This window comes from Heteronotia binoei, chromosome 4, assembly GCF_032191835.1.
Source record: "Heteronotia binoei isolate CCM8104 ecotype False Entrance Well chromosome 4, APGP_CSIRO_Hbin_v1, whole genome shotgun sequence".
Lineage (NCBI taxonomy): Eukaryota > Metazoa > Chordata > Lepidosauria > Squamata > Gekkonidae > Heteronotia > Heteronotia binoei.
The window spans coordinates 160,767,244-160,794,667 of NC_083226.1; the positions used below are offsets into that span (position 1 = coordinate 160,767,244).

Genomic DNA, 27,424 nt, shown 5'->3' on the forward strand with positions numbered 1-27,424 from the left:
TTCGGAACCGTCAGGAAGAATGGTTACCCACAATCCATGAATTTATTTGGTGCCAGGTTAGACATGCACAATGGTTACAAATATGTCATGTTCAAAAGAAAGAGGTAAAAGGAAAGCTGCTGAGTTTAGGCCCTGAGGAAAGAAGCCGGAGAACACCAATTACTGCCGCCTGTTCCTCCCAACCAATCTGGAAAAGGGTCCTTAAAATCAAGGGAAAGGGTCCTTAAAATCAAGAGGAATGGCAACAACAAGGCCATTTATTACAATCAGCAGCACCTTTCAGCTGCTCCTTCTCTCCCCAGCCCAGGAAATTATAGATCAAGTCACACTGAGAGAAGCAGAGCACCTTCCTGAAACTGCAACTCCTATGATCCTTGGTGGGGAAGCCATGCCAAATAGTTTTGTGGCTCATTTTAAAAAGAATGTATAGCCAAGTCACGCTGCAAAATGCAGCAGCCAGCTCTTTGAGGAATACGTCCACTTCCTTCCAGTATACTGTAGTCTCTCTTCTATTGCTTAATACTCAGTCTCGCTGGTTTCGTAGATGTCCCAAATATACTTTGCGCCTTTTGCAGCAAGGGTATATCCAGGGCATTTTTTGTAGAAATGCATTTGCATATTAGGCCACACACCCCTGATGTAGCCAATCCTCCTGGAGCTTAAAGTATGCCCTGCACTAAGAGCCCTGTAAGCTCTCGGAGGATTGGACACATCAGGTGGGCGTGGCCTAATATGCAAAGGAGTTCTTGCTATAAAAAAAGCCCTGGGTATATCTTACACCAGGCTTCTCCAACATGGTGACTCCCCAGTATTTTCCTAGGCACTAGCCAAGCTTTTTAGAAAGTAGGCTGGGCTATTGTAAAGCCAGGCTTACTATTGGCTTCTCTCATTCAAATTAAAGTTTCCCAGCAGAGGACAGGAGGACTGGTAAGTAAGTGGGTTTTCCTTACTCAGCCCATTCCTATTTCAGGATTTCTGTCTTCCCAGGATGTGTGAGGAAGGAGTCATTGGGTTTGGCTCTGACCCCCATGAGAGCTATTCAGTTTGTTTCCACCTTCCATGGAGGCCATTTTGAGGCAATGCTCACCATCCCCTCTGAAAATTTCAAAGCTGCCCACGGCCTCAAAAAGGTTGCGGATTCCTGCCTTCCACCCTAGATAGCTGTGCATGTAGTCATAACCGAATATTGTAACTACGGCAACGTTACAACTGAGCTGTGGTAATTTCAGAGCTACGTTTTCCTTAAGCATTTGACTTTCTTTTGGGGTACAGTTACATGGACAGTAAATCCTCCATCTCCCTTTAAGAGTATATACTAAAAACGTATTTTGAGAGAGGCTACGATTAAATCCGAGCTCATTCCTTTACCAGTAAACCCAATACTTTCTAAACATTCTAATTTGTACGATTTTGCATTACAATACATCTGATGCTTGTGAAAACGCTAACATTCCGCTGTTTTTCAATATTCCACTGAACCAAAAACCAGGTTCCCAAATCCAGCTCCTTTCATTTGAAGGTAATCAAATACCCTGATTCTTCTATTTCAAACAGGACTTAACATGTAACAGGAAGAAGAGTTTAGACTACAGATCAATCTAGAACAAATGAATAAGCACAAATCTCAAGACGGACTGGCCGGGAAGAAGAGGTTCTGAAAGCCACCGGATTTCAACTTAACACCAGCTGCAAAGACATATTCTTCTGAGAAAAGGAGATGATTGGTTGTTCTTGCTTGAACACAGATGGGTAGGAGGATGAAATGCGTTCTTGAATTTTTCAGGGATGGGGTTTTGCTAAGTTAAGAGTTTGTCCAGAAGATCTTGACTAGGGTTTGCAGCGTTGGACGAAGCGTGGGTAGAGACACACGTCCCGAATATGATGCCTGTTCAGAATCCAGGTCAGAAACCTTTCCAAGCCCAAACCATAGCCTCCGTGAGGGCAGGTGCCGAACTTACGCTGTGAAGCCAAAGCAGAGAGAAAAACATTAGAGACGACGGGGCAGAAAGACAAAACTCCATCTCTCTTGTGGCCCGATCTCAAGAAAGGGCACCTCAGAGAAGACATAACAGCAAGCTTGAGACCAAGATGGATCTTGCCTGGGATTACATAACTTCATTCTCGCCCAGTACAGAAAACACAGCAGAGTAGCTTAGAGAAGTCAACTGAAAGGAAGTAAGATCAAAACAACTAAGCACACAGGGACACAATGAGTGTCCTTCAGGGGTGGAATTCTAGCAGGAGCTCCTTTGCAATTTAGGCCACACACCCCTGATGTAGCCAATCCTCCGAGAGCTTACAAAAAAGAGCCTTGTAAGCTTTTGGAGGATTGGCTACATCAGGGGTGTGTGGCCTAATATGCAAAGGAGCTCCTGCTAAAATTCCACCCCTGGTGCCCTCTAGTAAAGATCTCTGGTGCCCCAGAGAACTCTCTTCATTATGAGCTTGTTGACTAAAGAACATATCCCAGTTTGCAGTGCTGGAACTGAATAGCAGCCTGAGCATTTGAAGTATTTCTTGCAAGCCTGAAGAAGACTGCAGATTTTATACCCCGCCCTTCTCTCTGAATCAGAGACTCAAGAGTGACTTACAATCTCCTATATCTTCTCCTACAACAGACACCCTGTGAGGTGGGTGGGGCTGAGAGAGCTCTCACCGCAGCTGCCCTTTCAAGGACAACTCCTATAAGAGCTATGGCTAACCCAACACCATTCCAGCAGCTGCAAGTGGAGGAGTGGGGAATCAAACCCAGTTCTCTCAGGTAAGAGTCCACACACTTAACCACTACACCAAAATGGCTCTCCTGCATTTCTGAATGACCCCCCCGGGGGAGCAATATTTTCATTTAGGCTTTATTTTTCCATTCAACTAGAAGGGCTCTGCTGGATGTGAGTAATGCAGTTCTTCCAAGCTGGTCACGATGACCTGAGGTCACAATTCTCACCTCTGCTCCAACCTCCCGCTCTTTTGCTAGATGCCAAGCACGCAAAACCATCCATTACTTGCAACACCCAAGCTGGATTTGTCGCTAGAAAGCATTTCCAAACGTGCACGTTTCCTTTCTTCTTGATCTGACTTTTGCTTTCCAGCTACACTGTATTCGTGCAACAGCACACTACGCAAAGCCACCGACACACAATCCTACGCACCTGGTCTGTGTACCAGTAGTAAGGTGTGGGGTCGATGCCTTCTCTCTTGTAGCCGGCCAGCAGCTCTTCACTGTCCCAAATACGCATCGAGCCTCCGACAATCTCGCCAACGTTGGGCATCAAGACGTCAACCTGAGAGAGGCAAGATGGAATACGGTCATCAGCTCACTGAGAATTAATGCAGTCCAGGGAAGGCTTTTTTTTCTAGAGGAACATGCTGTAATGGAGTTCCAGAATCTCTTTGTGGAAACAAAATTCTCAAAAAAATGTCTAAAAATAAATGAGGGTGCCAGGGGAGCGTGATGACGACGATGGCAACGACACTGGATTTATATCCCGCCCTCCACCCTGAATCTCAGAGCGGCTCACTATCTCCTTTATCTTCCTCCCCCGCAACAGACACCCTGTGAGGTGGGTGGGGCTGAGAGGACTCCCAGATAAGAGTCCGCGCACTTAACGACTACACCAAACTGGCTCTCTTTAACAGTCTTGAATCCAACAGAGCATGTTAAAACACGGTTGCTTCAAGGTCATCGTCCGGTGTTAGGCACCTAAAGACAGACCCGGAAAAGAACTGAGGAAGTTGGTGACGTGTCTAAAGTTTGGAAACTGCTTTAAAGCAAGTACCTAGCGCATGAAGGAAATAATCTTTAAAAGAATCTGGGTTTCTCCTTCATTTCCCTCCTCAGAGTTCTGGGGCCTAACAGAAAAACAGCCCCCTCCAGGTCATAAAACCTTGTGTGACCCCATGCTCAGCAGAATGAGTGTGAATGGTGTGAACTGACCTACAGCCTGTAGGTTAAATAGAATAAAGCAGGAGAATTCTCAATGGTCCCATTTCCTGTTAAAAGGATGTGTGTACGGAGGGTGGGGGTGGGGTGCACAACTGAATGTTCCCTGTTTATGCAAAATGAGACAGAATATCAGCCATCGGACAGAGGTGGGCCTGTGCAATTCATATGGCTCAAAGCTTTTGGCGCAAATGCCAACAGTGGTTCTAGAGTGGCAGCTTCAGTGTGCTGTGAAGCTAAGTCCGAGGCAGCCCAAAGTCTGCAGATATAGCAACCCAACATATCCAACTGGCAGCTCTGACCATGAATGGCAGCAGGTACACTTGCCAAAAAAGGGGCTTTCTAATCACAGAGTTACTGCTTGCAACTTCCATCATCTGTGCCATTCACACATTATGAGCAAGGTCAGAAAAATGAGTGTGGATGGTGTGAACTGACCTACAGCCTGCAGGTTAACTAAAATAAGCCAGGAGAATTCTCAATGGTCCCATTTCCTGTTAAAAATATGTGTGTATGGAGGGGAGGGGGCACAAGTGAATGTTCCCTGCTTATGCAAAATGAAACAGAATATCAGAGCAGTCATCTCCCCAATGAGGCTACTACTGCTACATGTCTGGCATTTCCCACAGAGGGGAGCATCCCAAGGATACAAAGACTCACAGTTTGAATGCCAGCTCAATCTACCTGCCACCTCATTCTGCAGTGCGGGTGGGCTCCCATCCATCAAGGGAGGAGGAATTAAGTGTTGCGACCCTTAAAAAGAAGCTCCAAAGCTCCTTGCCTGTCTCAAAACATAGCTTGACTTGAGATAAAGAATGTTTTGAATTTCTAAATGCAGCTGCTTGCCTGGTTTTCCAGACATCTCAGCCCAGCCCATCTAACCAGTTCCCAGACTTCGCACTTCTGCCTGTCTACAAAATGCAACTAGAAAGCCTGTGATTGGGAGAGAAGAAGAGTTGGTTTTTATATCCTCCTTCTTTCTACCCAAAGGAGTCACAGGGTGGCTTACAACAGCCTTCCCTTCCTCTCCACACAATGGACACCCCGTGAGGTAGGCAGGGCCGAAAGAGTTCTGAGAGAACTGTGACTGACCCATGGTCACCCAGCTGGCTTCATGTGGAGGAGTGGGGAATCAAGCCCGGTTAGATCAGAGTCTGCTGCTCTTTAACCACTACTCCACAGCTGGGAAACACACATTAAAATTCCTTCAGAGTTTCTTGTATTTTGCATAAGGAATACGAACAGACCGATTCGGTCAGGCGGGAATCCTCAGGGCAGCGCTGCATGTAGAAGGACTTAATCTCAGTGGGAAATCGACACAAGAGAATGGGCTCATTGATGGTGTCTGTCATGCGCCTCTCTGGTGCCTCCGGGATGTCCTGCGATTGAGAAAAAAAGCCTTATGAGCTCACCTGCTGCCATCTCCTCCCATCAGAAGGCCAACCTCATCAGGTCCCCCCCCCCCCTTTTCAAGCCCTTCCTTAAAGCCAAAAGGCCCCTGAACAGTGTCAAGCTCGGTTCATCTGCAAAGACAGCAATGTGGGCCTCTCCTCTTTGGTGTTCGGATGCTGTGACAGGGTGCACAGCAAAGCAGGTTTTAAAACATTGCTCTTTCAGAGAGACTGGGAGATCAGGAGTTCATCTGCCCTGGAGTGGACGGCTTGTGTGACTGGCTGTTCTTCATACTCTGTGATTGGCTGCTCTTCATACTCTCTGATTGGCCAGCAAGAAACATCAGCTGTTCTGGGGGGGGAAGGGCTTCTTGGTCCTGGAGTGAACAAGCCAAAAAGACGGCTTCTGACCAGTGTTCCCTCTAAGCTGGGTTAGTGTGAGCTAGCTCAGTTTTTTAGCCTCTGGCTCACACATTTTTTGTCTCAGCTCAGGAAGGGTGGCCCCAGAGCAAACTAATTTATGCAGCAGCCAAATCGCTCGCTCACAACTTTAATGCCAGTTGCTCATGAAGTAGAATTTTTGCTCACGAGACTCCACAGCTTAGAGGGAGCATTGCTTCTGACCAAGGAAGGGATAACTGGAGTCAGTGTTCTGACAGGGTTAGTCAGAAAGGCTCTTCTACAGTTAGAAGAAGAGAGACTCCTTTGCCCTTATGGTATTAGAACTACTCTGAGAGAGAATTGTGACTGAGTCCAGAAAGCTAAAAATAAAAATACTTCTTTACACAGTCAACAGTTACTGGAAGAGAGATTTGGCTAGAGGGAATGGGTTGTCAAGCTGTAACTCCCAGTCAAACCAAATAGTAAAGAGTTATTGCTTCTTGAAAAAAAGGAGGTGTAATTCCTACCGGTAAAGAGGGGTTGTGCTCTGAGAACCCAGGTCTGTGGTAAAGGGGAATAAGCTTTACCACACCTCAAGAGTTAGTGGAAAAGTGTAATTTTCTAACAGAAACCCTAAGAAAGAGCTATTCTCCAGGGAACACTATTAAGATTGTGTTATTGCCGAAGTACACTAAGAAAAGTACCTTTCATTGAAAAGAACTAGAAACCCCTGAAAAAAAGCCACAACACTTTCTTGTATGTTTTAAGATTTCAGTTCTGTACACAGGAAAAAGTTTTGCCTCAGAGTTTCTGACTTCTCCAATATATATATTTCCCTGCCAGTTAAATAAAATCTTGATTCTGTTTTGAAAGTTACTCTGCCCCAAGTCCCATTTAAGAGGTTTTTAAAAACAAGACCATCCCTGTTTTTCCCTCAGGTTCCTCTGCTGGGGCATAAGCCTAAAGAAATATCTGTACCAAGGTGACACAGTTTGGGCATTTAAGTCAAAGCAAAGGAATACACGCTACTTGGGGGCGACTCAATCACTGAGGGGAACTAAAAGGTTTGGGTGGGAAAATCTGCCTGGAGTTGGGAAGCGTCTGGGTCTGTCATAGATGCCCATCAAATGACAGCCTTTTTTCTGACTGTCAAATGCTCCCTGAACCCAAAATATTCTCCAGTGGGCAGCAGGCAACCTTGTCTACTGTGTCCAGTGTTGAGGGATGGTGGCTCAGTGGTAGAGCATCCGCTTGGTAAGCAGAAGGTCCCAGGTTCAATCCCCGGCGTCTCCAACTGAAAAGGGTCCAGGCAAGTCAGCGTGAAAAACCTCAGCTTGAGACCCTGGAGAGCCGCTGCCAGTCTGAGTAGACAATACTGACTTTGATGGACCGAGGGTCTGATTCAGTAGAAGGCAGCTTCATATGTCCTGGCAACAGAAACTGCAGCGGAGAAGGAACAGAGGCTGTTTGCTTTCCAGCCAGTTCTCTATGCACCCAAAGAGATAAGCACACACTGTCCCCAGCAGGGCTAATATTTATTTTAGAAAATTTCTATTCTGCCTTTCTGTCATTAAAGCATTAAAACAGCAGTTGCTCCAGGGGCATACTTGCAAATGAGATTTAGGCCATGGATACAGTCCAGGGGTGGGGTATTTAAGCCCTATTTCACCAATGCTGCTTTAATACCACCCCCCTTCATGCATTCAGATGCATTACAGGCCAGCTACAGAAACCCATCAGCGCTGAACAGTCTAGTAGATAGCTTCCACCAACATCTTACTTCTCCAAATTCGTAGTAGGTGCCGTCTTCCTTCTTCACATCATGTTCTTTCAGCCACACAATGGCGTCTGAGTAGTTCATTCGCTTGAAGGGTTGCTTGGGGGGCTGAAATTCCTGTATTAAAGAGATGGGGGCAGGTTAATAAGGAGGTGACCTTTTCCACATTGGTTATTTGCCTCGGTCTGATGTTGCTGCAAAGCAGTTACCCTACCCACCCACCCCCAGCATCTTGGTTCATCCTGGTTTTCCCCACCTTTCTCCATTCATTTTCCCATCCCACTTTTTGTCGTGACATTTTGGGGAAAACACAGCAGCACAATCTAGATTGCTAATGCGTGGGCAGGAGAGCTGGATTTTCCCAGTACCAACTGGAGGGCAGCCGTTTTCCCTGCCCTTGTTCCCACAACAACCATTCCCCCAGACACAGGGGGAGTTTAAAAAAAAAAACTGGCAACTGAGAATCATTCCAACGATCTGTATGTCGGGTGCTCTGAATTCGCAGCTTTCATTTTAAAAAGTCTCTAGCCCCTTTTGTCGTGGAGATATAAGGGAAAATGTGTTTCTCTGCCATTAAAGGACTCAACTAAATTTAATCTTTTTTTAAAAAAAAATGAAAGTTGGGAATTCTGGCAACCTGACACACAGATTGTAATAATTAAGGCTTTCACCTCCCCCCTCCCAAACACACACAAAAGGTCACGGTGGAATGGGGGGGGGGGTGGCTGCTGCCAGGGGACTGAGGCAGGGAAAATGCAGGGAAAACTGGAAGCTCTGTTGCCACTGTGCTGCATCAGCAGCTGCAATGGGGAAATGTTCAAGCCAGTCTCCAGGTGGAAAATATCTGTATTTATTTACCTTATTTCAATCATACCCTGCCTTTCTCCCCAGTGGGGAACCAAAGCAACTTCCATCACTTTGCCTCTCCTCCATTTTATCCCCACAACACCCACATCACGCATGAAGCCTCCTCGAACTAAATCAGACCACTGGTCCATCAAGGTCAGTGTTGTCTGCTCAGGCTGGCAGCAGCTCTCCAGGGTCTCAGGCAGAGGTCTTTCACATCGCCGACTGCCTGCTCCTTTTAACTGGAGGTGCTGGGGCTTGAACCTGGGACCTTCTGCATACCAAGCAGAGGCTCTTCCACTGAGCCACAGCCAGTCCCCTGTGAGGTAGATGAAGCTGAGGGGGTGTGACTGGCCTGAGATCACCAAGCAAGCTTCCCTGGCAGAATGTAGGCTTAGGCGTGTTTTGAAATCACCAATGTTGTCTTTGGATGCAGACTTATATCCTGAGGCTCAGCTCTTGCCCAAAGATTATCTCAAAAACGCCATCCTTTTGTTTCCTCCTCCCGCCCCCAATGAATAACAGCCTAGATAACAATCACAAAAGTAGAGCCCAAAATATCATTTAAGGGCTCAGGCTGCAGCTGGTCTGGGCCGTGGGTCTAGTGGGTGGACAGACCTCCTGGGTGCCCTGCCTCAAGTGCCAGGGATAGAAGCCATTTAATTGGAAAGAAAAGCAGAGCTGCCCCTGAGGACAAGATTGTGATGATGGCCAAAGGACCAGTGACAGGCATGTGATGGTGGGGAGGGGGCACAAAAGAGCACCCTCTCTTGAATCCAGCTCCAGGAGGATTGGTACGGCAACCCTCCCTATCATGAGAAGCCAAATTTTGAACAGGAAGACGATATGAGGCAACAGAGCTTCTGGGTAGAGTCCTTGTTTAAGCTTAGGAAATTCGCCTTCTCCAGGCCCTGAGACCTTATTTAAGAACATAAGAGAAGCCATGTTGGATCAGGCCAGTGGCCCATCCAGTCCAACACTCTGCGTCACACAGTGGCAAAAAAAGAGGAGGTTCACAAGTGAGGCTAGAAGTCCTTCCACTTTGCCCCCCTCCCCAAGAACCAAGAATACAGAGCATCACTGCCCCAGACAGTTCCAATAATACGCTGTGGCTAATAGCCACTGATGGACCTCTGCTCCATATTTTTATCCAAATCCCTCTTGAAGTTGGCTATGCTTGTAGCTGCCACCACCTCCTTTGGCAGCGAATTCCACGTTAATCACCCTTTGGGTGAAGAAGTACTTCCTTTTATCCATTCTAACCCTACTGCTCAGCAACTTCATTGAATGCCCACAAGTTCTTATATTGTCAGAAAGGGAGAAAAGTACTTCTTTCTCTACTTTCTCCATTCCATGCATAATCTTGTAAACCTCTATCATGTCACCCCGCAGTCAACATTTCTCCAAGCTAAAGAGCCCCAAACGTTTTAACCTTTCTTCATAAGGAAAGTGTTCCAAACCTTTAATCATTCTAGTTGCCCTTTTCTGCACTTTTTCCAATGCTATAATATCCTTTTTGAGGTGCGGCGACCAGAACGGTACACAGTATTCCGCACCATCGATTTATACAGGGGCATTATGATACTGGCTGATTTGTTTTCAATTCCCTTCCTAATAATTCCCAGCATGGCGTTGGCCTTTTTTATTGCAATCGCACACTGTCTTGACATTATTTGGTTCTGAGGAGACACATGGCAAGGCCAGCTTTGTCTGAGGCAACAAGCTTAGGAAATTCGCCTTCTCCAGGACCTGAGGCCTTGTTTGGTTCTGAGGAGACACATGGCAAGGCCAGCTTTGTCTGAGGCAACAAGCTTAGGAAATTCGCCTTCTCCAGGACCTGAGGCCTTGTTTGGTTCTGAGGAGACACATGGCAAGGCCAGCTTTGTCTGAGGCAACAAGCTTAGGAAATTCGCCTTCTCCAGGACCTGAGGCCTTGTTTGGTTCTGAGGAGACACATGGAAAGGCCAGCTTTGTCTGAGGCAACAAGCTTAGGAAATTCGCCTTCTCCAGGACCTGAGGCCTTGTTTGGTTCTGAGGAGACACATGGCAAGGCCAGCTTTGTCTGAGGCAACAAGCTTAGGAAATTCGCCTTCTCCAGGACCTGAGGCCTTGTTTGGTTCTGAGGAGACACATGGAAAGGCCAGCTTTGTCTGAGGCAACAAGCTTAGGAAATTCGCCTTCTCCAGGACCTGAGGCCTTGTTTGGTTCTGAGGAGACACATGGCAAGGCCAGCTTTGTCTGAGGCAACAAGCTTAGGAAATTCGCCTTCTCCAGGACCTGAGGCCTTGTTTGGTTCTGAGGAGACACATGGAAAGGCCAGCTTTGTCTGAGGCAACAAGCTTAGGAAATTCGCCTTCTCCAGGACCTGAGGCCTTGTTTGGTTCTGAGGAGACACATGGAAAGGCCAGCTTTGTCTGAGGCAACAAGGCCAGTATTAGATGGGAAGGTGGGCTGGATAAACAGGGAAGAAGCAAAGAAAACTGTCTTTCCCCTACGGCCACTTACCGGGTGGAGTTCATACACCAAGGCCGCCACAGGGGATTTCAAGACTCGGTCCACCACGTCGCAGACAAGGTCCTCCAAACGGTTCAAGAGGTCTTCGTAGGTCATGAAAGGGCATTCGGCTTCAATGTGTGTATATCTGCAGGACAAAATGGAGGCCTTCTAAATCACACAGAATGAGAATTTGCTGTAGATCACTGCCAACCAAATCCTGGCAACCAAATCCACAGAAGATGCTGGCCCATATTATTTTGTATTGGACCACCAGACCAAATAGGTTGGATCAGATGGTGCGATGGTTAGTGTCGGACCAGGACTTATGAAACCCAGGTTTGAATAACCGCTCTGCCATGGAAACTCACAGGATGACTTGGGGCCAGACATAAACTCTTAGCCTAACCTACCTCACAGGGCTGTTGTGAGTGCAAAATGAAGGAGGGGAGAACTAGGTAAGCTGCTTTGAGCCCCTGCTGGGGGAAATCCAGCTAGTGATCTTTGATGAGTCTTCTTCAGTCCTCCTCCTTTCTACAGACCCATCTCAGGTGGTTTTTGTTCATGCAGGTCAATTCCCAGCAGAGGAGGAGGAGGAGGAGAAGACTGAAGATTTATACCCCGCCTTTCTCTCTGAATCAAGAGTCTCAGAGTGGCTTACAATCTCCTTTATCTTCTTCCCCCACAACAGACACCCTGTGAGGTGGGCAGAGCTGAGAGATCTCTCACAGAAGTTTCCCTTTCAAGGACAACTCCTACGAGAGCTATGGCTGACCCAAGGCCATTCCAGCAGCTGCAAGTGGAGGAATGGGGAATCAAATCCAGTTCTCCCAGATTCCGCACACTTCACCACTACACCAAACTGGCTCTCAGAGCCATTTTCCCTCCCTTTTCCACAAGCAGGAAAACTGACTAGATCCAGCCCAAAGTCTATCAGGCCCTCGGCTTAAGCTCTCAATGCTGCAGTGACTGGACAAGCCACTGATGCTGACCACGTTCCTTCCCTGCAGCTAGGAGAAGGCTTAACAGAGACCTGCAAAGTTAGGTCCCAAAGTCAGGGGAAAATGAAGTCTGGACGTTGAATCCCTTCTAACTATTTTCTGGTGGCTTGCTTGCCACTACTATACTAGCGTGCTCTTACTCAGCCAGGTGCCTGCGAGTCCGAGACTGCTCTGCACGGTATGACTGAGCGATGCAAAACACGTCTCCCAAGGCTGGGATGCAGGTCTCCAGGTACAGCTGGGACGACTGCGTCAAATACGCCTCTTCCCCAAAATAGTCCAGTTTGAAGAGAGTTGAGCCTCCCTCAACCTGCGTTTGGACCAGAGTTGGTGGGGTGACCTGGAAAAGAAAAACTGGCATCATGCGTTTATCATAGAAGATAGTCTGCATAGAACCCATGTATGAAGTGTTGCCTCAGTGCAGAAGCTGATGAGAGCTGCTAACTCCCAATTTTTATCATGTTTCCAGTCCTCAGGGCTGCAGAAGGGATATGTATTTATTTAGGCACAGCTCCTGTGAATTCGCAGGATTATTTTACAGGTTCTGATTTTGACCGGTTCTGATTCAATACTGCAAGTAATGTGGCTTTCATTTTTAAAACCCAGTATCTAGCCATTAAGACTGCAGATTCTAACTCAGAAACTGTATATACAGACAACTGGAAAAAGCATTTAATGCTTGGTACCTTGAACACAGAAGAAAACAGGGCTGTCCAGGCATCAAAAAGTAGCATTTGGGGAATTAATTCTTAGGCAGTACTTCTTTACAATTTGCAGCTAATGTATGGAATGCACAAAGTGATTTCCAAAGTTCAAAGGGGTATTTGGGGGCACCAGCAAAAAGGTTCAGTGCACAGCAGAGCCAATGCAACAGCTCCTTGCAAAACCCCACAAGATGTCAGCATGTTTATGCAGAGAACAACTGAACATAAGATACTACAGAATCAGTTATGCCCATTCTGGTAGGTTCTGATTAGCAGGGCAATTGGGGATGGAAAGCAAGTCTGTCTCAGAACAGGGTGCATCCATCTCTCCCCATCTGAAGATAGTTTTCTAACAGACACCAAAATAATTTCTTTGGGAAGGACTGAATGAGCACCTTCTGGGACGCAGAAGCACCCTTTCCTTACCAGTGCAGACACACACACTTACTTCATAATAGCCCCGGTCGAAGAAGTGGTCCCGGAAGCACTGGACAACCGCTGAGCGCACCTTCAGGATTTTGGTCAAGGTGTCCCCTCGAATCATCACATGCCGGTTGTTCAGTTGCACATCCACATCTGACTCTTCATTGACCAAGTTATCGGCTCCACCGGCTGGAGCCAGGCCAACGAGCTCCCAGTAGTCGCAGGACAACTCATGGCCTCCAGGAGCCTGTAGGGTTTTAGCGGGATGGGAACAAAGACTCAAGAACTCCCCACTGGACAAACTCCACCGGAGCCATGAATCTCTCTGAGACTGGGCATGACAGTCCAGGGACCCAACTCAATGCTGCCTACTCAGGCTGGCAGCAGCTCTTAGGGTATCAGCAGGGGTTGGAATATACCTTTCTCTGCCTACCCAAGATCCTTATTTACATCATTTATACCCAGGAGTTTTTTTGTTGCAGGAACTCCTTTGCACATTAGGCTACATCCCAGCCGATGAAGCCCATCCTCCAAGAACTTCCAGGGTTCTTCTTACAGGGCCTACTGTAAGTTCCAGGAGGAATGGCTACACCACAGAGGTGTGGCCTAATATGCAAAGGAGTTCCTGCTACTAAAAAAGCCCTGTTTATACCCAACCTTCCTCCCCAGACAGGGCTGCCAAAGTAAAAGGTAGTCCCCTGTGCAAGCACTGAATCGTTACCGACCCATGGGGGTGACATCACATCAAGACATTTTCTTGGCAGACTTTTTTACAGGGTAGTTTGCCATTGCCTTCCAGTCATCTATGCTAGCGAACAATTAAATGCAAAAATAAGAAGCTCCCGAGCTGCAATTTGGCCACCCCTGAACTAAAAGAACCATCTCAGCAGAACATTACTCAAAATCAGGACCTTAAAAGCATGCTATGAAAAATTATACATTCGACTCCTAGTGTAATATCACAGCATAGGTATATTAGTACTTATTACTAAGCACAGGCTTACTGCTAAAGAGACCTGGCTATTATTCATGCCAATATTCCTTCTGTGTACTCCAACATCTCCCCCTGCTGGTTTGCATCAGCATACACGTCCTGAACTACAAAAATGATTTTTTTAAAAAATGCTTCAGTGGAAAAGCATATAGACTAATTTAATGGGATTTACGAATAAAGTTTATGGCTTGCAATGAGAAAGGGAGTGTGTGTGTTGGGGGAGAGAACACCTTCAGAGTTGCGTTCATCACTGAAGAACCTTCATGGGGAAGAGAGCCAACCTGGCAGCCATCAAACTAAATGACTAAGGAAGTGAAGTGGGAGAAGAAATGGACCGTCCAGAGAATTCAGACGATCAGCAGGTGAAGCCCAGGACTGCGTACACCATCCTATACTCCGATGTATTCGGTTTTGTTTGGATAGGGAGAAGAAGGGCAGAGGAGACAAACGTTCCCCCATGGTTTGCAAATACGGTTCCAAACAAACGTTAACTGATGGCAGCCCAGAGCAAGGGACACCCACCCGTCCCCAAAAGGGCCAAACCTCTGCTCACCTGTTTGCCTTCAGGGACCAAGTTGAGTGTTCCGTAAACAGCAACAGTGCTCTCAGTAGAGAGAAGAACCCCATTGTAACACTGGCACTAGGAGGGACAGAGAGGACACCATTCAGCCGGGGGGGGGGGGTGAGGTTTTCTTTTGATTTTTAGGGAGAGGGGAGCAAACTCTTACTTCTTCTCAAACAACTGACACTCTGCATTCTGATGATGACGATATTGGATTTATATTCCACCCTCTACTCCGAATTTCAGAGTCTCAGAGTGGCTCACAATCTCCTTTTATCTTCCTCCCCACCCCCAACAGACACCCTGTGAGGTGGGTGGGGCTGAGAGGGCTCTCACAGCAGCTGCCCCCCTTTCAAGGGCAGCTTTGTCAGAGCTATGGCTGACCCAAGGCCATTCCAGCAGGTGTAAGTGGAGGAGTGGGGAATCAAACCCGGTTCTCCCAGATAAGAGTCCGCACACTTAACCACTACACCAAACTGGCTCTTGCCAAGGGTGCATGGACTGGAATTTACAAGGCTTCATTCCCACCCAGTCATTCCTGCTTTATTCCCTTGCCCTCCTGGCTCAGCTCTCTCAGCTCTCCTTCTCCTCCCCACCTTCGCACAAGCCAAGCCACTCCTCTTGCCACCTCTGCGCCTTCCTAAAGAGTTCCCCAAGGCAGAGGATGATGGGAACCCTCCCCTGCCTCCAGTAGGGCTGTCAGAAAGAGATACCATGAGCAGGGAACTTCACAGGGGGATAGCCAAAGCCACTTACCAGTTCATCTGTCAAGACGCACTGAAGAAAGCCTGTGCCGTCCCTTAACACAATAAACATCAGATTTTTTCCTAGCCAAAATAAGAGAGAGAGTAGGAGAGACAGACAGACAGACAAAGAGAGAGAGAGAGAGAGAGATTAGTTGTTTAAGAACTCGATGTTCCTTTTGTCCTTCCCTTCCTCTCCTTCTGAGCCTGGAGAAATAGCTGCTTGCCAACCCCTCTTTGCAGCCCCTTTTAAAAGTGTGTTCAAAACAATGGGGGTCTGTTGGTACAGAGAACCGCTCCTTCCATCAGTTTAAAATATTAATTAAGAAGAAAATGTTTATAAGCATACTTTTAGCACAGCATCAGATTTAAGCAACGGAAACAAAAGAAGTTGATCCAAAACGCAAATTCTAAGCCTAGTGCTACATGTGCCCTAACCAGGGGTGGAATTCTAGCAGGAGTTCCTTTGCATATTAGGCCACACACCCCTGATGTAGCCAATCCTCCAAGAGGTTACAAAAAAGAGCCTTGTAAGCTCTTGGAGGATTGGCTGTGTTAGGGGTGTGTGGGCCTAATATGCAAAGGAGTTCCTGCTAGAATTCCACCCCTGGCCCTAACTAACTAGGACAAGCTCTTCAACTTGGCTGCATTATTTCTCTACATTGTCTCCATTACCTTGAAGCTTGCTCCTAGTCTCCCAGGAGACCCCATGGCCCACAGCTGCCTGTTTGCAGACCAGAGCTCAGAGTTCTCCTCCACCCAGCATCCCAAAGAAAGAGATCAAATGGAATGGAAAACAGAGACAGTTGGAAGGCCTGTTTGGCCTGCTGTCTCTTATGAAGCTCCTGATGAGCCTCACGGGGTCCAACTTTCCAGGAAGGACAGACCAAAACACAGACCAGTGATAGGCCAGGCCCATGCAAACACACCTGAACAGCTGCTAAAGGTAGACTGCAGCAGGTAGCCAACACGTTCAGGAGGAGGAAGAAAGGGGTAAAAATGATTATGACATTTTCATGAACTGAGGGGAAAACCCAGTTCAAAACTTTCCCTGGATAGCCCAGGCAGGCAAGCCCAATCCCATCAGATGTCGTAAGCTAAGCAGAAGAAGATGATGATGATATTGGATTTATATTCTGCCCTCCACTCAGAGTGTCAGAGCGGCTCGCAATCTCCTTTATCTTCCTCCTTCACAACAAACACTCTGTGGGGTGGGTGGGGCTGAGAGAGCTCTTATAGCAGCTGCCCTTTCAAGGACAACTCCTGCAAGAGCTGTGGCTGACCCAAGGCCATTCCAGCAGTTGCAAGTGGAGGAGTGGGGAATCAAACCCAGATCTCCCAAACAAGAGTTCGCACACTTAATCACCACACCAAACCAAACTGGCTCTCTAAGCAGGGTCAACTCTGGCAGATACTTGGATGGGAACCCTCTTTGGAATACCAGGAGTCATGAGGGCAGAGGCAGGCCTTATTCATCCATCTCCCTAAATATTCTCCAGGCCCCCAGTAGGGGTCAGTTACCAGAGGTTGACACTTCCAGGTGCTGACACAAAGATACTTACACACACACATAAAAATACCCACCTTTCCCTAGTTAATTTTGACCACCACAGGGAGGAAAGCAACACTAAAATCACCTTTCCCCCCCACAAGAGACAGTAGGGAGTTCACGGTGGGTAGCCATGTTAGTCTGCCTTTAGCACTAGAAAAGTGCAAGCGCCCAGTGGCACCTTGAAGACTAACAAAATTTGTGGCAGGGGGTAAGCTTTTGTGAGTCACGGCTCACTTCTTCAGAAAGCTCCTCCCCTGCCAAAAATTTTGTTAGTCTTCAAGGTGCTACTGGACTCTTGCTCTTTTCCACTAGCATCAAGTAGTGTTTGGTAGGATTTGTTGAAATTAATTTTAAAACCGGAAATTGAGAAAAAATTTTCAAAGGTCTTTTCTAAATTTAGCAAAGACGATGCCGGGTTAGATAGAAAAATTACCAAATCATCAGCATACATACTCACAGTATGTGCTCTACCATCAATATTTACCCCTGTTATTGCTGGGTGTGCTCTAATACACTGAGCTAGTGGCTCGATGGGAATTGCAAATAGCAAAGGAGACAATGGGCATCCTTGTCTAGTACCACAATATAGAAAGAAGCTCTCACTGAGATAGTTATTAACTTGTACTCTAGCCGATGGTTTAGGGCATATCAAGGATAAAGCATTTTGAAACCTTGGGCCAAAGTTCATACCTTTCAAGAGATTAAATAAATAAGAGAATTCCACACTGTCAAAGGCTTTCTCCAGGTCTACCATCACATTATTCCATCGTAAGTAAGGAATGAGCTGAAATCTCAAATTATAAACTCTACAAAACTGTTCTGGAATAATAATGGAGATGTTTGGGGGTGTGACACAGAGTGTTGGAGTGGATGGGCCATTGGCCTGATCCAACATGGCTTCTCTTATGTTCTTATTGTCCTGTAATTTTAATAAATTGTATTTGGAAACTAAAACTAAGATACAACAATTGGATGACTATGAAATATTCACGGGCAGATAGAATCAGTCTTATTAAGAGTTTTTTATTGCCAAAGTTTCTGTTTTTGTTCAGAGCTCTTCCTGTTCATATCCCACAATCTCAGTTGCAGATGTGACAGAGATCTCTTAACGAATTCTTCTGGGCTGGTAAAAAAGCCAGAATTTAATTTGATACGTTGCGTCGATCAACGTCAGATGGTGTTTTGGGTATGCCAGATTTGGAATCTTATTATGCTGCTTCGAATTTGGCTAGCATAGTCAAAGTTATTTCAGGTAGAGCGTATCTGACATGGCAAATTGTGGAGGAATCCTATTCTGAGCACTTTTCAATGCAGGAGTTATTCTGGAGCCCTAAAAATTATAGACCTGTAAACATTAAAAATAACATCTTTTTAGACAATTCATTACAAATATGGGATAAATACAGGAAGCTCCTACTCCCTGTGCGCTTGCACTTGATTACTTTCTTAAATCAACATTGCTTTACCCCTGGGTAGGAATTGAACGCTTTTAGAGACTGGAGAGGAAAAGATATATATAGAATTATTGACTTTGTTTATAAAGGTACCTTTATAACTAAGGAGGATTAGAGAAAAAACTGGGTGTAAAGGTACCATGCTTTAGGTACCTGCAGGTTAAAAACATGTTTTTTACAAACAACTTCAATGAGATTATTAAGGTTCCTCTTGTTCCTTTTGAACAGCTCTTGCATAAAAATCAGGGAGAAGTCAATGATCTTATCTCAAGCATTTATAAAATTCTGATTTCAAGATTATTTCAAAAATCAAGAAAAGAGTAGTGTTTGGTACGTCAAACTAGGCTTGAGGAGACGCAAGTTCAGACCCCTCCTCTGTCTGCTTACCTTGCCTACGCAGTCTGTGGACCCAGCCGAAAACTTTCACTCTTTCCCCTCTGTGAGCCTCAAGGTCACGGATCTTTACCTGTTCAACAAAAAAATAAATAAATCAGCAACTGAAGTTTTACATCAAATGGATGTGGGTATTTTTTAATACTAAGTTAAGAACAAATTAAAAAAAACTTTTGCAAGTGGAATTTGTCCTGCCATGGACTAGAGCAGGGATGGCCAAACTGTGGCTCTGTCACATATATTGTGTGGTTCTTGAAGCCCCCATCACCCTATCAGCCAGCATGGAGAAGGCGTTTGTCTCTTTAAGTCACCTCTCCAAGCTAAGCCAGACAGCAGCTTGGAGAATGCACTGAAAGTTGCTTTCTTTCCACCTCTCTCTCCTTCCCTCCATCTATTTGCCTGCCTGCCTTCCTGATCTCAAACATCTGATGTTCATGTCTTGTGTCCCTCAGACTTCTGACATTTATTCTATGTGGCTCCTACATTAGTCAAGTTTGGCCACTCCTGGTCTAGAGCATGTCACTTTTCAAGAAACATTCTAGTTAGACTTCTGCAGCTACCCTAAACGGGAGTCTTAGAGATGAACAGCAAGATTCGAGTCCAGAAGCACCTTAAAGATCAACAAGATTTCTATGCAAAAGCTTTCAAGAGTCGAGGGTATCTGATGAAGGGAGCTTTGACGCTTGAAAACTTACAATCTTGTCAGTCTTTTAAGTTGCTACCTGACTGGAATCTTTTAGCCCAGTCCAGCAGGGCTACCCATCTTATAGATCAAGGGTGTCAAATGTAAGGCCTGCAAACCAGAACCAGCACATCCAGGGCTCTTACCCGACCCACAAGCAACTGGTATGTATGGAAGTATGAGGTGCTTCCCCTTTTATGGTATCCCTTGGAGGGAGTGGGGGGAACCCAGTCTTGCAAACGATTAAATATATTTATTGGGGCTTTTGTGGGTTTTCCAGTAAATTAATAACTTTCACAGCTAGGAATCAATTGCTTTTGCTTGTATTTTGAGTAAAAAAAATAATATGCTAATTGGGTTTGCCTGTGTCCTTTATAAAGCTTATATCTCTGACACCTGGCATTACATTTGAGGGTAAAGTGGCATTTATGACAAATCTGGCCCTCATAACAAATGAGTTCGACACCTTTGTGATGAACAGGTTTTGGAGCAGAATATTTCCTGGGCTACAACCAGAGCTGGCGCATGGGAGTCACCCAAGTAGGTGGTGGCCTGGGCACCACCTGTCCTAGGGGCGCCAGGATGCAACCCCTCTCCTCATGCACTGCCTGTGCCCACTGTTTCCAACCTCGCCAAGGCTGCCCAAACTTCAGTGAAATCGGGGTGTGTGGCAGCCCACTGCCATCCAGGCACAGTGTGGCCCGCCCCATGCCCGGGCCTCTCCTGCTTCAGAGGGAGCCGGGAAGAGGTGTGTGGAACAATAGTGATGCCAGGGGGTGTGGCCAAGTATGCAAATAAGTTCCTACTGGTTTTTTTCTACAAAAAAACAACTCCATACAACTCCAAAACAGATGCTTAAACTTTTATGATCTCATTTTAAATGTTATAAGTTATACTCACACATGTAGGCTCTGGGAGACTGGGATCGTTCTCAATGACAATTTTCTTTGCTTCCTCCAGGTTTTTTTCACGTCGTAGCGCATCTTCTGCCTGAAATTTTTTTTTAAAGGTAATTTATTCTGGTAATCCATTAAAACAAAAGAATGTAGACTGCAATCCAAAACAATTTAGTGGAAATCTCACTATGATATTCAAGTGTGGGGTATACTGCAATATTGAAATACTACACTACTGTGTGTAACTTGCCAAAGCTGAAACAAGAATCCCGCAATGCAATTTTTGCATCATTTCATGTGTCATGTTACTACTCATGATTTGCCTCAGTTCTAAGCTTTAAACTTCTGGCTGTTTCTACAATTGTAGTTGCTATGGCACTGTTTGCTGAAAATCCCATCCTCTTGATTGTAGTGACTCACTGTGTTGTAATCTATCTCGGGTTCAAGCACAAAAGGCAAACTATAAATAACATAAATAAGTGAAATGATCTTCAAAACAAATACATAAATGCCAGAGCAACCTGAATAGTTAAATGCAGGTGGATACTGTGAAATAAGCTTTCAGAGTCCTGAGTATCTTTGCTTAGGGGGAGATATTTGTGAGTTTCCTGCATTGTGCAGGGGGCTGGACTAAATGACCCCGGAGGTCCCTTCCAACTCTATGATTCTATCATTCCATTTTAAAATGAAGTTCCCAGCCTTTGTGGATGCAGAGATTGATTTCAAAAGCAGAGGCAAAAGAGCCTAATTAGATTGGATTGCCTACTTAGATTTTTGATCTCTCAAGAGCCAATTTACGCACCTAAACCTAAACCCATCACTTCTCTCTTCTGGGAAGAAGTCTGCTGAAGTTATAGAAAACTGCCTCCCTTGTCATGGTACAGCCAAACAACTTTGCCATTTGAGACATACGCAAGTGTATGTGGAAACATATAGAAGTACACCAAAGGTTCCTAAATCACCAGCAGTCTCATGGCAGACAGGAGATGACTAATTACGAATGTGCTCTTGGATGAGCAACAGAAGAGCGGCTGATCATGGGCAGCCTGTGCCTGCCGATTAGAAATGGATGTCAAACTTAAGGCTGAGGGGCCAGAACCAGCCTGTCCAGGTTTCTTATCTGGCCCGCGAGCAACTGGTGTGATGAAGGGAACAGGAGCTGTTACCTGTGCAAAGTAGCCATATGGAGGCTACAAATTAAGTTTTTTTTTTTTTTATCAAATTTATATCCCGCCCTCCCCTAATGGGCTCAGGGTGGCTAACAACAGTTAAAAACCACATAGGATATTAAAAAACAGAATATACAATAAAAACAATTCCATACATTTTCCAACCATAAAAATCCAAGATGCACGTCTGATTATCTGTATTTGTTCCAATGAGATTGTCAGTGCTGTGGGGCGTTAGAAGATGAAGAAGATAAAAGAAGATATTGGATTTCTATCCCGCCCTCCACTCCGAAGAGTCTCAGAACGGCTCACAATCTCCTTTACCTTCCTCCCCCACAACAGACACCCTGTGAGGTGGGTGGGGCTGGAGAGGGCTCTTACAGCAGCTGCCCTTTCAAGGACAACCTCTGCCAGAGCTATGGCTGACCCAAGGCCATGCTAGCAGGTGCAAGTGGAGGAGTGGGGAATCAAACCCGGTTCTCCCAGATAAGAGTCTGCACACTTAACCACTACACCAAACTGGCTCTCCAGCTACATCCCCTTTACCATTGAAGGCAATACTTAAATAGTTCGGCCTTATAGGTCCCACAGGACCCAGATGTTTTTGGGGAGGGCATTCCACAGAGCGGGGTCTATTGTCGAAAACGCTCTGGCTCTAGTGGTAGGACAATCAAACTTCTTTCAGTCTGGGGATCTTAAGATGACTTTGGGACCCCGAACGTAGTGCTCTCTGGGACACATATGGGGAGAGGCGGTCCCGAAAGTAGGCAGGTTCCAGGCCATATAGGGCTTTAAATGTTATGACCAAGTTTAAATTAAGGGTGGGAAGCTACTGGCTGGATATTAGAAAAAACTTCTTTACAATGGGAGTTGTTCAACAGTGGAATCAGCTACCTAGGGAGGTGGTGAGCTCCCCCTTGCCGGCAGTCTTCTAACAGCAGCTGAACATACACTTGGCAGGGATGCTGTAGGCTAGTTCTCCACTGAGCAGGGAGTTGCTCTAGCTGGCCTGTATGGCCCCTTCCAACTCTATGATTCTACAGCAACTCCACATGCATCGTGACTCACTTCAAACCACTTCCTGTGTGAGTGAAACATCACCCAGTAAGTTTTCCCTGGCCAACACCCGGCTTTGTTCACACATTCATTTTTAAGGCCACAGTTGCCAGATAGATGAACATGCCGTGTGCGAATCAGCATTTAATAGCCCAAGACAAAGCTCTGTCCATCCAAGTTGTCTGGGGAAAGTCAGACTCTCTTTCTCAGACATTAATGAAGGAAAATATTGAGAAGAATTCATTCCAATGTGTCTTGAAGACAGTTCCTGAAAAAAGGACAATTCCAATACTAATTGATCCGGTTCCCCAGCCCACCTCTTTCTTTTCTCGAGCTTCAGTTTTCGATAGCTCTCTCTGCCACTGTTTTCTCACGTTCTTGAGCTGAGTCTTGGAAATAGCAGCCCATCTCTAAGCAGAGGAAAACAAAAACAGCAATGACGTTTTTATTTTTTGCTTGCAGGTGAAAAGAAAACCTGACTTTGCATGAAAGACAGAAGGATTCAGTTTTACGTCACCTCGTTTTCTTTGTTGGAGTCCACGTAGATTGTAGGAAATGGCTCCTTTCCCACTTCAAGCAAAGCCTTCGGGGGAGGGGGGAAAGAGATATATGAGTGTTTGTTTTTTCAAATAACTGATGTTTAAAGGTCAAAGACTTCCTCATTAGCCTCTTATATAGAAGTTCCCAAATTATGATCTATGGGGCTAGATTCACACAATACTCTGCTTGTAGAAGAATAAGAGATTGGATTTATACCCTGCCCTTCACTTGGAATCTCAGAGCAGTTTACAACCCCCTCCCCTTCCCCTCTCCACAGCAGACACCTTGTGAAGTTGGGTGGGGGGCTGACAGAGCTCTCAGAGAGAACTGTGGCTTGCCCAAGGTTACTCAGCAGCCGCACGTAGAGTAGGGAATTAAAAGCTGATTCTCCCAGATTAGAGTCTGCATTCCTAACCACTACACCAAACTGGCATGCAGCTCCATGAACCCTCAGGCATAAGAACATAAGAGAAGCTACGTTGGATCAGGCCCATGGCCCATCCAGTCCAACACTCTGTGTTACACAGTGGCCAAAAAACCAGGTGCCATCAAAAGGTCCATCAGTGGGGCCAGAACACTAGAAGCCCTTTCACTGTGGCCCCCCAAGCACCAAGAATACAGAGCATCACTGCCCCAGAAAGAGAGTTCCAACAATACCCTGTGGCTAATAGCCAATGATGGACCTCTGCTCCATATGTTTATCCAATCCCCCCTTGAAGCTGTCTATGTTTGCAGCCACCACCACCTCTTGTGGCAGTGAACTCCATGAGGTGCATACACACCTCATGTAGACAAATGGAACGTGTGAATCGGGCACTCCTGAACACTGAGTCAGTTCCTGTAAACTATAATGGAGTACATTTTCCCATCTACACAGTAGCTGCCACACGGATCAGTTACCCCATTTGCAAATTTATGTTTTTCCACAGAGCACGTATCCAAGCATACGTGGAACTACTCACATGAGTAGTATGAGATTATCATACAAATTAGGAAAGACAGCTGTGATGGGACATAACAGAGGTTTATAGAATTATGCAGGGGATGGAGAAAAAGGATAGAGAACTTTTTCTCCCTTTCCCATAACACTAGCCTTGGGCAACCCAGCATAATTGATGGACAATAGATTCAGGAAAGACAAAAGGAAACACTTGTTTACTTGACGATCCGTGAAATTTTGTGTAATACACTGCCAGTGGTTGCATTGATGGCCTCAAATGTAAATTGCTTTTAAAACAGAATTGGCCAAGTCATGGAGGAGTGGTCAATCAATGACTGTTAGGCATGGAAAGTAAAGGAAACTTCCATAGTCAGAGGCAATAAACCACTGAATGCCAATGCTAGGAGGCAACAGCAGCAGGGGAAGGCCTAAGCCTCCATGCATTGTTTGTTGGCCCTCATGGATGATTGGTCACCTGCTGTGCGAAACAGGATGCTGGACTAAACCGACCGCTGGCCTGATCCAGAAAGGTTCTTCGTATGTTCTTAGAGAGAATTCATGTCACAGCCCAAATTCAATAAAATGTGGTGTTTTATTATTAGTTAACGTGACAGGGGAACTTGAATCAGTGAAGACAGTACCTTCAAAGCTGTTTTGAAAGGCTTCTCCTGTGTTCCATCGCCTGTGGAGTCGCAGCCCTCTCGGTCAGAGACATACATCTCTCCTGTAAAAGTACACAGAGACGCTGGTCTGAGCTGCTGCTTTGTGTACACATGCGCAGCCATACACAGCTCAAGTCAGACAAAACACCCACTTGATTCTCTGGGCTACAAGTCTTTGTTTGAGCTTCCAAATGTACAGACAGTTGAAAATACAGGTCAAGCGTTTGTGTGTTTCTCTCCACTTTGGTGCTGGCTTTCTTAGGGGCAGAGACTCCCAACCCAAATTCCCAAAGCTCACAGAAACAGACAAGCAAAGACAAGCAGCTTTCCACAGGAGAAACTTGCTGCAGGAGGGCCAGGAATTTTGAGAGAATTCTTCAGGAGCAAGAACCAGATGTGTTACTCTTTCTGTTCCACATTTACAATCAGTACACCCCAAGAATGAAGGCTTTGGGGTGCTGTTCTGAAAGGTTTCTCCCATCTCCTATACAGCATTGTAGTTAGGTGTTCACCAGCTGTGATCACACACACTAAGTAATGCACTTTCAATGCACTTTCCAATGGGATTTTAACAGTTCACACAGTAAAATCCAGCTGGAAAGTGCACTGAAAGTGGATTCAAAGTGAATTATTTAGCATGTGTGATCGCAGCACTGTTTAAGTGCCTTAGCCCATCACAGCTCATAAGAAAGTGGGAGCCCATCTGCTTACAGCAGGTAACAGGGGGAGGGCAGATTTTCAAGGGTCAAGACAGAGTTACCAACAGGCCTGGAGGAAAAAAAATATCCCTTTAATAAAGGCTTAATGTGTGAAAATGGGTAGCCGAAGCTTTTCATGGCATCGAGGTAAGGTAAATAATATCACCTGGGAAACAACAGCCCATTAACTCTGAGGTGGTCGAAGTCAGATCTGGGAGACTCGGTTCAAATCCTGTCATGGAAGCATGTGGGATAACCTTGAGCCAGTCACACAGGTCAGTCTAACCTACTACAAAGAGTGGTTATGATGATAAAATGGAGGGGAGGGGGAATGATGTCAGCTGCTCTGGTCCCCAGTGAGGGGGAAAAAAGGAATAAAATGTTTGAATTTTAATGAAAAGGTGTGCTTAAAGCAGGAATCCACAATGTGCAGTCTGCTGTGATTAATCCCACAGCACTAGGGATTCAAACCTAGGTTTCTCAGATCCTACTTTGGCATCTAGACACCAGGCAGCATCTCCCTTCCGCTTTTGCCTGCTGTGGTAGTTTTCTGTTTGAGGGACGTATGAGGCTAAACAGTTTGAGAAGACAACACAGTCCCTTCACCCACCTCAAGGAAAACAACTGACTTAACAGCCCACCCTTTAGTCTCCAGCCTACAACGCCTCCTGCTCTTTGGTTTCCATGGCAACCAGTGGGCAGCACATATGCACAGGCCTCGGCCCACCTAACTCAAGGGAAGAAACCAATAGTCTCCCCCGCCCTTAAAATGCAGCCACTGACACACCCCTTGTTTGCAGGTGAACCATTTTGCCTGCGACTGACTGGCAAGGGGTCAGCCATGCTGCTGTAAAAGGCAGAGCTGAAGATTAGTTAGGGGGTGCTTTCACACATGTTAACCAATGCCGTTTCAATCTACTTCAGTGACAGTTTGCAAGTGGATGTTGCCATTTTGCACCGTAAAATCCAGCTGCAAAGTGCAGGATGCCCTGGAAAATCCCATTTCCCTTTTCTATCCCATCCCCAACTGCATCAAGCTGGTCGACAGCTCTGCATTGAACCTATTTTTATTTTTATTTTTTTTTTAAAAAAGACTCCTCTTGCATCAGTTCCCAGACCTGAAGAGGGCGTGGTAGGCAGAATCACAATGCCTCTTTCCAAAAAGATCTATCCGGGGAACCCAGAATCAAAGGACAGGTCTGCAGAACCCCTGATTTAGAACAGCTGTCCTGATACCCAAACTGCTTGTGTGTTTTTTTTATTGTGGAAGAAAGGAAGTAGAAAAGGCATGCTCTTCTGTACTGTGATTATTACTCTGACATTCATGTTAAGTATTTAGATCAGTTGTTAGTGGATTTAATAGGCCGATCTGACAACGATAAATCCCTTTTTCTTCTTTCCTCAAAAAACACTGTAACTATTGAAATGGTGGCAATTATTTTGTACCTGGCTTCAAAAAGGCACGATTTGCTTTAATTGTATTAAATACTCCTCATCTCCTGTTTACTTCTTAGTGTATAATGCCATTAAACGTGGTTGTTGGAACTGATTTCCAGCCAATAAAGATAAGTGTTTTTGGCCCAACCAAAACGCAGTGGAACTCTTTGTGGACAAATCACCAGCAATTTTAAACAACCGGAAGCGTAATTGTGGCTAAGAAGAAGACCACCTGAAAGATGTGCACAGAGACACAGGTGCAACAGAGGCCGAAGCAAACCCTCCGCAACCCCACTGGCCTAGAAAGCACCAAACCGGCCCCAGTGAAATCTAGGGTGCGAGAACGACGCCCACCCCCATGCCCTCAAGAGCCTCCAGCCCCAGATCCGCAAGGAGGGCAAGCAGGATAACCCCCAGCCCTTCCTTCCCCACTGCAAGCTCACCCAAGGCCAGACTCTCCGCCTTCTCAATGATGACCGCAGACATGGCTGCTCTCCTAAGGCCGGGAGCAAAAGAGGGGCGCTTCTCTCCAAGCGGCTGCCTCCCCAAGAAATCACACCCAATGGCAGCCGGATTGCATCAGGCGCACGCAGCTCGCCCTGCCGCAAAGCAACGCGGAGTGTTGCTGCACAAAGCCGGGTGATCCCGCCCTCTTCTACTCCTCTTGCCCGGGAAGGAGGAATCATTGCC

General features: G+C 46.1%; 1 protein-coding gene across 1 annotated transcript; it reads right to left on the bottom strand.

Moving 5' to 3' along the window:
- Positions 1–27,424, bottom strand: NARS1 (asparaginyl-tRNA synthetase 1). The gene is made up of 15 exons (XM_060236127.1): positions 27,178–27,424; positions 24,579–24,661; positions 22,975–23,040; positions 22,775–22,867; positions 20,237–20,326; positions 18,649–18,727; positions 15,269–15,339; positions 14,504–14,590; positions 12,982–13,203; positions 11,970–12,169; positions 10,841–10,976; positions 7,493–7,606; positions 5,188–5,319; positions 3,150–3,281; positions 1–1,959 (listed from the first exon to the last, which is right to left on the bottom strand). The coding sequence occupies exons 1-15, from the start codon at positions 27,218–27,220 to the stop codon at positions 1,828–1,830; spliced, it is 1,680 nt and encodes a 559-aa protein (XP_060092110.1). The 5' UTR covers positions 27,221–27,424; the 3' UTR covers positions 1–1,827.